Source organism: Ranitomeya imitator, chromosome 4 (genome assembly GCF_032444005.1).
Source record: "Ranitomeya imitator isolate aRanImi1 chromosome 4, aRanImi1.pri, whole genome shotgun sequence".
Taxonomy (NCBI): domain Eukaryota; kingdom Metazoa; phylum Chordata; class Amphibia; order Anura; family Dendrobatidae; genus Ranitomeya; species Ranitomeya imitator.
The window spans coordinates 196,522,187-196,534,437 of NC_091285.1; the positions used below are offsets into that span (position 1 = coordinate 196,522,187).

At 49.1% G+C, this 12,251-nt stretch overlaps 1 protein-coding gene across 10 annotated transcripts in view; it reads left to right on the plus strand.

Annotated features, from left to right (window-relative positions):
* Nucleotides 1-11,883, plus strand: part of GLT8D2 (glycosyltransferase 8 domain containing 2) — a 52,238-nt gene extending 40,355 nt beyond the window's left edge. For all 10 annotated transcript variants that reach the window (XM_069764234.1, XM_069764232.1, XM_069764236.1 and 7 more), the window contains one exon: nt 11,642-11,883. In XM_069764234.1, the coding sequence (XP_069620335.1) occupies nt 11,642-11,808 (167 nt within the window). In that variant the 3' untranslated portion in view covers nt 11,809-11,883. The remainder of the gene's footprint in view (nt 1-11,641) is intronic.
* Nucleotides 11,884-12,251: the final 368 nt, after the last annotated feature.

A 12,251-nucleotide genomic window follows, 5' to 3' on the forward strand; every position in this document is an offset into this window, starting at 1 on the left:
TTTGTGTGAGGCAACTTTTGAATGTGTTGCAACTTTTGTGCATGTGGCAATTTTTGCGCGTGTGCAAGTTTTGCGTGTGGTGAGTTTTCCATGAGGTGAGTTTTGCACTTGTGGCGAGTTTTGCGTGAGCCTAGTTTTTGCATGTGGTGAGTTTTGCGCATGGCGAGTTTTGAGCGGCGACTTTTGTGTTTCGACTTTTATGTGGCGAGGTTGGTGTATGTGTGGTGAAATGTGTGCTGAGGGTAATATGTGATCAAGCACATGGTAGTGTGTGGCGCATTTTGTGTGTGTGTTCATATCCCCGTGTGTGGTGAGTATGCCATGTCGGGGCCCCACCTTAGCAACTGTACGGTATATACTCTTTGGCGCCATCGCTCTCATTCTTTAAGTCCCCCTTGTTCACATCTGGCAGCTGTCAATTTGCCTCCAACACTTTTCCTGTCACTTTTCCCCATTATGTAGATAGGGGCAAAATTGTTTGGTGAATTGGAAAGCGCGGGGTTAAAATTTCACCTCACAACATAGCCTATGACGCTCTCGGGGTCCAGACGTGTGACTGTGCAAAATTTTGTAGCTGTAGCTGCGACGCCTTTAACACTTTTCCTTTCACTTTTTTCCCATTATGTAGATAGGGGCAAAATTGTTTGGTGAATTGGAACGCGCGGGGTTAAAATTTCGCCTCACAACATAGCCTATGACGCTCTCGGGGTCCAGATGTGTGACTGTGCAAAATTTTGTGGCTGTAGCTGCGACGGTGCAGATGCCAATCCCGGACATACATACACACACACATACACACATTCAGCTTTATATATTAGACTAGCTGAAGAGCCCGGCGTTGCCTGGGCATAGTAAATATCTGTGGTTAGTTATAGCACGTCACTTCTCTTATTTTCCCATCACGCCTCTCATTTTCCCAATCACATCTTTCATTTTCCCCCTCACACCTCTCATTTTCTCCCTCACTCCTCTCATTCCCCCCTAACACTTGTCATTTCAACCTCACATCTGTCATTTTCTGATCACTCCATTATTTTTCCTCACTCCTCTCATTTTGCACTCACACCTTTTCATTTTCACCTCACACCTCTCATTTTTACCTCATCACCTCAGTATATACATGTTTGTCATCTCCCTTATATATAGTATACGTATACATCTGTATGTCATCTCCTGTATATAGTATATACCTGTATGTCATCTCCCCTGTATATATTATATACCTGCTGTGTGTCATCTCCCCTATATATAGTATATAGCTGTATGTCATCTCCTCCTGTATATAGTATATACCTGTGTCATCTCCCCTGTATATAGTATATACCTGTATGTCATCTCCTCCTGTATATAGTATATACCTGTGTGTCATCTCCCTTGTATATAGTATATATCTGTATGTCATCTCCTCCTGTATATAGTATATACCTGCATGTCATCTTCTATATATAGCGTATACCTGTATGTCATCTCCTCCTGTATATAGTATATACCTGTAGGTCATCTGCTCCTGTATATAGTATATACCTGTGTGTCATCTCCTCCTGTATATAGTATATACCTGTATGTCATCTCCTCCTGTATATATATGTACCTGTATGTCATCTCCTCCTCTATATAGTATATACCTGTGTGTCATCTCTCCTGTATATAGTATATATCTGTGTGTCATCTCCCCTGTATATAGTATATACCTGTGTGTCATCTCCTCCTGTATTAGACCTCGTTCACACGTTATTTGCTCAGTATTTTTACCTCAGTATTTGTAAGCTAAATTGGCAGCCTGATAAAGCCCCAGCCAACAGGAAGCCCTCCCCCTGGCAGTATATATTAGCTCACACATACACATAATAGACAGGTCATGTGACTGACAGCTGCCGTATTTCCTATATGGTACATTTGTTGTAGTTTGTCTGCTTATTAATCAGATTTTTATTTTTGAAGGATAAGACCAGACTTGTGTGTGTTTTAGGGCGAGTTTCGTTTGTCAAGTTGTGTGTGTTGAGTTGCGTGTGGCGACATGCATGTAGCGACTTTTGTGAGATGAGTTTTGTGTGGCAACATGCGTGTAGCAACTTTTTGTGTGTCGAGTTGCATGTGACAGGTTAGTGTAGCAACTTGTGTGGAGCAAGTTTTGCGCATGGCGAGTTTTGCGCGTGGCGAGTTTTGTGTGGTGCCTTTTGAGTATGTGCAAGTTTTGTGTGAGGCAAATTTTGCATGTGTTGCAACTTTTGTGCATGTGGCAATTTTTCCGCGTGTGCAAGTTTTGCGTGTGGCGAGTTTTCCATGAGGTGACTTTTGCACTTGTGGCGAGTTTTGCAAGAGCCTAGTTTTTGCATGTGGCGAGTTCTGCGCGTGGCGAGTTTTGAGCGGCGACTTTTGTGTTTCGACTTTTATGTGGCGAGGTTGGAGAATGTGTGGTGAAATGTGTGCTGAGGGTGATATGTGTTCAAGCACGTGGTAGTGTGTGGCGCATTTTGTGTGTGTGTTCATATCCCCGGGTGTGGTGAGTATCCCATGTCGGGGCCCCACCTTAGCAACTGTACGGTATATACTATTTGGCGCCATCGCTCTCACTCTTTACGTCCCCCTTGTTCACATCTTGCAGCTGTCAATTTGCCTCCAACACTTTTCCTTTCATTTTTTCCCATTATGTAGATAGGGGCAAAATTGTTTGGTGAATTGGAAAGCGCGGAGTTAGGGTATGTTCACACGTTCCTGATTTCCATCCTTTTTTTTTCAGGATTTTTTTAAAAAACTGCAGCTCTTGGCAGAAAACGCAGGTCTTTTTTTTGGTCCTTTTTTTGTCCTTTTTTGATGGCTTTTTTGATGCGTTTTTTGATGCGTTTTTTGATCCTTTTTTTATGCAGTTTTCTATGCAGAGACTGTGTGTTTCCTAGGAAGCTTTTTAGGGCTAAAATGGCTGAAAATACCCTACCCCTAACCCTAACCATACCCCTAACCCTACCCCTAACCCTATTCTAACCTTAGTGAAAAAAAAAAAAAAAAAATCTTAATTTTTTTATTGTCCCTACCAATGGGGGTGACAAAGTGGGGGGGTGTCATTTACTATTTTTTTATTTTGATCACTGAGATAGGTTATATCTCAGTGATCAAAATGCACTTTGGAGCGAATCTGCCGGCCGGCAGATTCAGCGGGCGCACTGCGCATGCGCCCGCCATTTTGCAAGATGGCGGCGCCCAGGGAGAAGACGGACGGACGGACACCGGGAGGCCGGGTAAGTATAAGGGGGGAGATTAGGGCACGGGGGGGGCATCGGAGCACGGGGGAGGGACATCAGAGCACGGGGGAGGGGCATCGGAGCATGGGGGGGGGGTGGGATCGGGGCAGCCACACTCCACCCACGCACTTCCGCCCGCTTCCCCGCACTTCCTGCTGCAGCGGTTCTGCACCACGAACCGCAATAAAACCCGCAGATATATTTTTGATCTGCGGGTTTTACTGCGGGATTGACCTCACAATGGAGGTCTATGGGTGCAGAACCGCTGCGGCTCCGAAAAAAGAAGTGACATGCTCCTTCTTTTTTCCCGCAGCTATTCAGCGCGGCTTTTTTTTTTTTAAATTCAGGACCATGTGCACAGTGGTTCCTGTTTTCCATAGGGTACATTGTACTGTACCCTGCATGGAAAACAGCTGCGGAACCGCAGCGGCAAAAACGCTGCGGTTCCGCAGTAAAAAACGCACTGTGTGAACATGGCCTTAAAATTTCGCCTCACAACATAGCCTATGACGCTCTCGGGGTCCAGACGTGTGACTGTGCAAAAATTTGTGGCTGTAGCTTTGACGACTCCAACACTTTTCCTTTCACTTTTTCCCCATTATGTAGATAGGGGCAAAATAGTTTGGTGAATTGGAAAGCGTGGGGTTAAAATTTCACCTCACAACATAGCCTATGACGCTCTCGCGGGGTCCAGACGTGTGACTGTGCAAAATTTTGTGGCTGTAGCTTCGACGCCTCCAACACTTTTCCTTTCACTTTTTTCCCCATTATGTAGATAGGGGCAAAATTGTTTGGTGAATTAGAACGCGGGGGGTTAAAATTTCACCTCACAACATAGCCAATGACGCTCTCGGGGTCCAGACGTGTGACTGTGCAAAATTTTGTGGCTGTAGCTGCGACGGTGCAGATGCCAATCCCGGACATACATACATACATACATACACACACACATACACACATACACACATTCAGCCTTCGATAGATATATATATATATATATATATATATATATATATATATATATATATATACACACACACACACACACTTAAACTCAGGACTGTGGAGTCGGCATAAAATGGATCGACCCCTAACATATATAATACATTGGGTACAGAAGTACAATGCAGGATGTGCGGTAAATGTTTTCATACTAATTTGGGAAAGTTCTGAAATGTCCTATAAATGTCTGTTCTGTTCCTGATCTAAGGATCTGGGCTGTTAGTGGAGATGAATCTGTGGTGCACTTTCTGTACATGCTCAGTAGTGAGGCAATGCTAGTGAGGCAGAGTCATAAGTCAGGCAACTTGAGTAATCGGTGTTGGAGGTTTGGCTTACCGACCCCACAGTCCTGGGGAAGACATCGCTTTTTCCAAGGTTTTGTGCTACCAGTAATGTGGCAACCCCTTATTTCTCCTTCGCCACATTGGGGGGACACAGGACCGTGGGTGTTATGCTGCTGTCACTAGGAGGCTGACACTAAGCTGAGACAAAAAAAGGTTAGCTCCTCCCCTGCAGTATACACCCTCATGCTGGCTTCCAGAGACCCAGTTCAAGCTTAGTGTCCGTAGGAGGCACATCACAGCTGTGATAAAGACCGCTTGGTCGAAACGCGTCGCTCGCCTTACTATGTGTATGATGCCGTCCCAGGAGTTGTCTCCTTATTTTAATATGTTGGATTAAACTTTTATATTTTATTTGGAAGCTGGATCATCTTTTCGTTTTCTTGGATATTCTTCACGTCACGTCAGGATGGAGATCCGTGCTTCCTGCATTTCCTCGGTGTGCTGGCTCCCTGCCTTTTGTCCATCCTCCTCTGCAGCCAGGCCTTTTATTGCCGGACATCTGCCCTGTCGACCAGGTCTCACCCTCGGCTGTACAGAGGCTCTATTATCTGTGGCGTCCATGCAGCCCACACTGCATCACCACTGTTATATGCGGCTGATACAGGTGGTGGACGGTTTCTCTCCACCCCCCTTCAGGGGTTGGTGGATGGAGGCTTCCCAACCCCTGCACCGTCCCTGGCTTTCACCCCAGGCACTCCTCACCTCATCACCTCAGGCCCCTTGTGGCTCCATCGGGGTAAGTGTCTCGGGAGGGTAGCCGGCTCTGCGATCCGGAAGGCTCTCTCTTAGGGTGGCACACTTTTTTTCTGGGCCCCTTATATTCTGGCCATCAGCGGCCGCGCGCCGGGCCGAAGCCGAAAATTTAGTCCCCGGCTTCAGCCTAGCACAGGCCGCATCCCGATAGGCTCCGCCCCCCATTACGCGTCATTATACGGCGCCGCCCCTTAGTCCTGGCGCTTCTCGCTCTCTGCGAGATCTCCTCTCCCCATTCTCGGCGGCCATCTTGGATCGTTCCTCTGCACGCCGCAAGCTCCTGCTCTCCAGCCGCACGTGCAGCGTTTTCTCCGTCTGTCACCAGCACTGCCGCCGCCTCTCCTCTCTCTCTGCGGGACACAGGACCTCGGGTAAGGAGACCACGTCAGGTTCTCCCCTGCAGCGCCGCCCTCGCTTCCTTAGATTTAGACCCTGGTCTATTCTTACATTAGGGTACACCATGTCCCAGTCAAAGTCTTCTAAGGTGCATACTACCTTTTTTTCTGCGTGTACCACCTGCCAGGCTCCACTTCCTCGGCCTCAGAGCTCCCCCCTCTGCTCAGCCTGCGATGCCCCATGTACCCAGGAGCCCTCCACCGCCACCGACTCCGGTGTACCTAGTCCCCCCGCGTGGGTCGCGTCGCTTTCGCAGTCCGTGGACTTTTTAGCCAATGCCATCAAATCCATTCAAAACCCTCCTGGGGAACGGGGCAATCCGTTACAGGTGTTAAGAGATCCCTCCGTATCAGGGGAATCGTCGGCCAACAGGGGCCGCTCTCTCCGGAAAGAAGCATGGTCATCCAGAAAACGGATCCGCACTACCTCTCCTGAGCGCTCACCTCGCCACTCAGTTTCTGGCAGCTCCACCTCTCGCTCACCCTCTTTGGGGGCTCGCAGCGTTCACGACTCTGAATATGAGTCTGATGTATCCTTAGACCCGGAGGCTCCGGAGTATAGCTCTACGGTTGACTCCCTCATTGTAGCAGTCAATCACGCACTTAAAGTGGACGATGACTCTAATGCTGCTCCGGACCACGCAGTCTCCTTTACCAGAACCAAACGTTCCCATAAGACTTTCGCCTCTCACCCAGATTTTCTTGAGATAGTCAGACGACACAGGGAGCGTCCGGATAAGCGTTTCACGGGAAAAAAGGACCTGGTATCGAAGTATCTTTTTTCAGCAGATCTCGTGAAAGACTGGACGGATCCCCCACTAGTAGATCCTCCGGTTTCGCGCCTTGCTTCCAAAACGCTCCTATCCGTTCCGGAGGGTGCTACGATTAAGAGTCCCACTGAACGCCAGCTAGATTTTCTAGCTCGCTCAGTGTACGAAGCCTCAGGTTCTTCCCTATCTCCCTCCTTCGCCGCGGCTTGGGTGGCCAAGGCAATGGTTTCCTAGGCGGATGCTCTAGCGAAATCCATTCATGAACAGGATCTCCCGGCTGAAATGGCGGACCTTGCTAAACAGACTGCCATGGCTGGTGATTACGTGATGTACGCATCTCTCGATGCAGCGAATTGCGCAGCCTCGGCGGCCTCAAACGCCATCACTATCTGAAGGGCTATTTGGCTCAGAGAGTGGCGCGCAGATTCCTCCTCTAAAAAATCTCTGATTTCTCTCCCTTTTCAGAGCGGGCGTCTTTTTGGTGAAAAGCTAGACCAGCTTATTTCCGACGCTACAGGGGGAAAGAGCAAGTTCCTTCCACAACAGAGGCCCAAGGCGGCTTTCCAGCGCCAGCCATATTTTCGTTTTCGGCCCTTTCGTACCAGCCCAGCCTGGTCCAATCCTGACGGTTTCTCCAGATCGGACCGATCCGCTCGCTCAGACAGAGACGTTCGTCCCTCTTTCAGGCTGAATCCGTCCTGGCGAGGAAAGCCTAGGCAGCCCAGGACCAGAGGTTCCAGACCTCCCAGATTCCCTTCTCAATGACTCGGGAACGGCGCCAGTCGATACCACCAGAGTAGGCGGACGCCTACTTCTTTTTCAGCAAGCCTGGCTCTCTGTCGTTCACGACGAATGGGTCAGGGATCTGGTGTCGTCTGGCTACAAAATAGAGTTCTCCGCTCCCCCTCCAACTCGGTTTTTTCCCTCTCGTCTCCCCAGTTCGGGAGCTCAGTCTCGCGCCCTCCTTTGCGCCATTCACTCCCTCCGCCAGAGCGGGGTCATTGTTCCGGTTCCGGAACACGAGAAGTTCAAAGGTTTCTACTCAAACCTCTTTGTCGTGCCAAAGAAAGATGGGAAAGTGCGCCCCATTTTGGGTCTGAAGCTCCTGAACAAGTGTGTAAAAGTACGACACTTCAGGATGGAATCGCTCAGGTCGGTCATCTCCTCGATGGAAAGAGGGGAATTCTTGGCATCGATAGACATCAAGGATGCCTATCTTCACATTCCAATATTCCAGCCACATCAAAGGTTCCTCCGCTTTGCCGTTCTAGAGGACCATTTCCAGTTCACGGCCTTACCCTTCGGTCTTGCCACGGCACCCAGGGTATTCACAAAGGTCATGGCGGCCGTCATGGCCATTCTTCATTCGCGAGGAGTGGTCGTCTTACCTTACTTGGACGACCTCCTCATAAAGGGTCCGTCCTATCAGGCCTGCGAGGCAAGCGTCCACATTACCTTGGATTCCCTTTCACGCCTGGGCTGGTTGATCAACTTGAGCAAGTCCTCTCCCGTTCCTGCCCGACGCATCTCCTTTCTTGGAATGATCCTGGACACTTCAAGGGGTCTAGTCTTGCTTCCTCGGTCCAAGGCCCAAGCGCTTCAGCAGGGAGCCCGGACTCTCTGCCATCCTCGCCCGCGACCCATTCGGTTCGCTATGAAGATCCTGGGCAAAATGGTCGCAGCAGTCGAAGCGGTGCCTTTCGCTCAACTCCATCTCCGTCCCTTGCAGCAGGCTCTGCTGGACAATTGGGACAGGAGTCTCTCATCTCTCGACCGTCCTTGCCCGTTGTCTCCGCGGGTCAGACAATCTCTTGTATGGTGGACCCTGGGTACATCTCTTCTCCAGGGGAAGTCCTTTCTCCCGATCCGCTGGTTAGTGCTAACTACCGACGCCAGTCTCCTCGGCTGGGGTGCGGTGTTTCTTCACCACTCTGCCCAGGGCCGTTGCACTGTTCGGGAGTCGAGGCTCCCTATCAACATTCTGGAGATTCGTGCGATCAGGCTTGCTCTGAGTCGCTTTCACGCCCTGCTTGCGGGTCACCCGATACGAGTCCAATCGGACGTCACAGCGGTGGCTTACATCAACCACCAGGGGGGTACCCGCAGCAGGGCGGCGATGCAGGAGGTCTCCCACATTCTTCGTTGGGCCGAAACCAACCATTCCACCATTTCCGCGGTGCACATTCCGGGAGTCGAAAACTGGGCGGCGGACTTTCTGAGCCACCAGGGCCTTGCCTCGGGGGAGTGGGAACTCCATCCAGAGGTTTTTCGACAGATCTGCCTTCGCTGGGGGACCCCGGACGTGGATCTGATGGCGTCCAGATTGAACGCCAAGGTCCACAACTTCATTGCGCGTTCTCGGGATCCTCAGGCCATCGGAGTGACGCGCTGATATTCCCTTGGAATCAGTTTCAACTCCCATATGTGTTTCCTCCACTTCCCTTACTGCCGAAGGTGATCCGAAAGATTAAGACGGAGGGAGTTCCGATCATTCTGGTCGCCCCAGATTGGCCACGTCGCGCTTGGTACGCGAAGCTCGTTCAGCTCGTAGCCGACGTTCCCTGGCGGTTACCAGACCGCCCAGACCTGCTTCGCCAAGGACCGATCTGCCACCAGAGCTCAGGGGCCCTACGTTTAACGGCGTGGCTGTTGAAACCTGGATTCTAACTCGAGCTGGTTTCTCTCAGCAGGTCATTCCCACCATGCTAAGCGCTCGCAAGGCGTCTTCCGCTTCCATTTACCACCGCGCCTGGAAGACCACCTTCTCATGGTGCAGGCTCCGAGGTCACCCTCCGCTAGTCTTCTCAATCCCTTGCATCTTGGATTTCCTTCAGTCCGGGTTGGATTCCGGCTTGGCACTGAGTTCCCTCAAAGGTCAGATCTCAGCGTTATCCGTGCTGTTCCAACGCAGGATCGCTGCCAACCTTCAAGTCAAGACTTTCATTCAGGGGGTCTCCCATGTGGTACCCCCCTACAGAATGCCGTTAGAGACCTGGGATCTCAACTTGGTCCTGGGGGTTCTTCAGGAACCTCCATTTGAACCCCTTCAGGACGTTCCGCTTTCTGTCCTCTACTGGAAGGTTGCCTTCCTCGTAGCCGTAACGTCTATCAGACGGGTCTCAGAATTGGCCGCTTTATCCTGCCGGGCTCCTTTTCTTGCTTTCCATCAGGACAAGGTAGTCCTACGCCCTTCTCCGGCCTTTCTTCCTAAGGTGGTATCATCTTTTCACCTTAACGAGGACATCATTCTTCCCTCTTTTTGCCCGCAGCCAAAACACAGAGTTGAAAAAGCCCTTCATACCCTGGACGTGGTACGGGCTCTTAGGAGGTACATTTCCAGAACGGCTCATTTCAGAAAATCGGACGCCCTTTTCGTGCTCCCGGAGGGTCACAGAAAGGGTTTGGCTGCGTCTAAAGCCACGATAGCCAGATGGATTCGATCTGCTATCCAGGAATCCTATCGGGTCAGGGGCAGTCCTATCCCAGCGGGGATTAGAGCACACTCCACTCGGTCGATGGGTGCTTCCTGGGCCATCCGGCATCAGGCTACAGCGGAGCAGGTATGCAAGGCTGCTACGTGGTCCAGCCTACATACTTTCACAAAGCACTACAATGTCCACATTCACTCCTCTGCGGACGCGGCCCTTGGCAGACGTATTCTGCAAGCGGCCGTTGCGCATTTGTAGTCAGATGGTACACGGAGTTATTTGGTTGTATTGTTTCCCTCCCAGGGACTGCTTTGGGACGTCCCATGGTCCTGTGTCCCCCAATGTGGTGAAGGAGAAATAGGGATTTTTGTGTGTACTCACCGTAAAATCCTTTTCTCCGAACCACTCAGTGGGGAACACAGCACCCACCCTGGTAGCCTTACGGCTTGTTACCTTTCTTAGTTTTTGACTGTTTTGTTGACATGTTATACTCTGTTACTTGATATTTTGTTGTTATTATCCTACTGCTTTTGCACTGAACTGGGTCTCTGGAAGCCAGCATGAGGGTGTATACTGCAGGGGAGGAGCTAACCTTTTTTTGTCTCAGCTTAGTGTCAGCCTCCTAGTGACAGCAGCATAACACCCATGGTCCTGTGTCCCCCAATGAGTGGCTCGGAGAAAAGGATTTTACGGTGTGTACACACAAAAATCCCTATATTTCCATTCCATCGATAGATGATGGACACTGAGTTTTTTTGGGTAGAGTTGGATGTATTTTTTGGCACCATTTAGGATCACTTTTAAGGCTCGTTTAACATTTATCAAGTGCTCTATACTGAACACTTCCATTGAGGTTTCCATGTGAATCTCCAAAAGTGACCCTGACGGATCCATTCTCTATAATGGGGCAGATGGAATCATTTCGAAGTACATCTGACCTCTTTCCCGCAGTGCTTTTTTGGGAGGTGCACAAAAGCATAGTCAAATGAGTTGTGCATGAATTAAAGGATGGGAAACTACCAGAACGGAGGACAGGGTTTTTTTTTTCTTTGTACTTCATCTCTCTACGGGACTTGACAATTTTCCATTTTAATCACTGGTCTAATAGTAGTCTGTAATACTTACGTATTATGCCAGACCAGTTTGCTTATGGTAAGACCTAACAAGCCAGCATACCTGGCAGACCTAGACATCACTGTATGACCTCAGGGGGCCACTTGGTTGCATCTAAAGGGGACTGAACAGAAAGAATGAGTCCACTCCCTCTCACATCCTTTTAAATGCTGCTGCAAAAGGTCAGCTGTCACTGAAGGCTATCTTCCACAGCTCTTGTGCACACGATATTCTGGACCTATTGGTACATCCATTTGCAGGAACATTTAAGAAAATTGCAAGCACCAACGTGTCTTATTTCAAGAACAGGATAAAGGGCACACTTAAAACTGTGATTGATCAAAATTAACAATGGTGTAGCTCTTTGCACAGTACTGGTGCAGTCTTGTAGACAGGAAGTTTAAGATTATGGAGTCTGAAATCATTGGGATAAAGTAAAGAATTGTAGGGTCCTTTGACATTAAAAATAACGTCTACAAACCTTCCATCTTGAACCAGGGTAACAGGCTTATTTGTTGGTATTATATGGCTAGGTTGCAAACAAAAATATGAAACAATGTTCTGACACCTTTATCTTCTATCATTTATATACCAAAGGGTTGAGTCCAGAAAACCAGCTGTCTCAGAATGTGGTTCAGGATGCCAAGCTGCTTCACTGGACTGGACGATTCAAACCATGGAAGTTCCCCTGCTCACACTACAAGCTTTGGGAGAAATGGTTCATTGCTGATCCCACTGGAAAGTTTCAGATCCGCCGCGTCTAAGTAGATACTGTATGTTTAGCTTCTTTCCATTACCTTAGAATGTTCTCTGAAATAAATTGGTTTGTAAATATTTTACTATTTGTGCATTTTTGGGTAAAGCTTTTACCACCACAGTAGGTTGGTGCCATTTATCCTATAGAGCAAATCCTGCATTTTATCTACTGTTACCACACACCTGTCCCAAAGGGATCAATCATATTTCACTAGCTACATTAAGGCTATGTGCACACGTCCGGAATTGCTGCGGAAATTTCCATGGCAATTCCGCAACTCTGCCCCGGGTAAAACGCATGCGGAATTGGCATGCGTTTTCCCGCTAAACACTAGCGTTTTACAAGCGTAATTAGCTTGCAGAATGCTAGCGTTTTACAAGCGATCTGTAGCATCGCTTGGAAAACTGATTGACAGGTCGGTCACACTTGTTAAACATAGCTATTGACAAG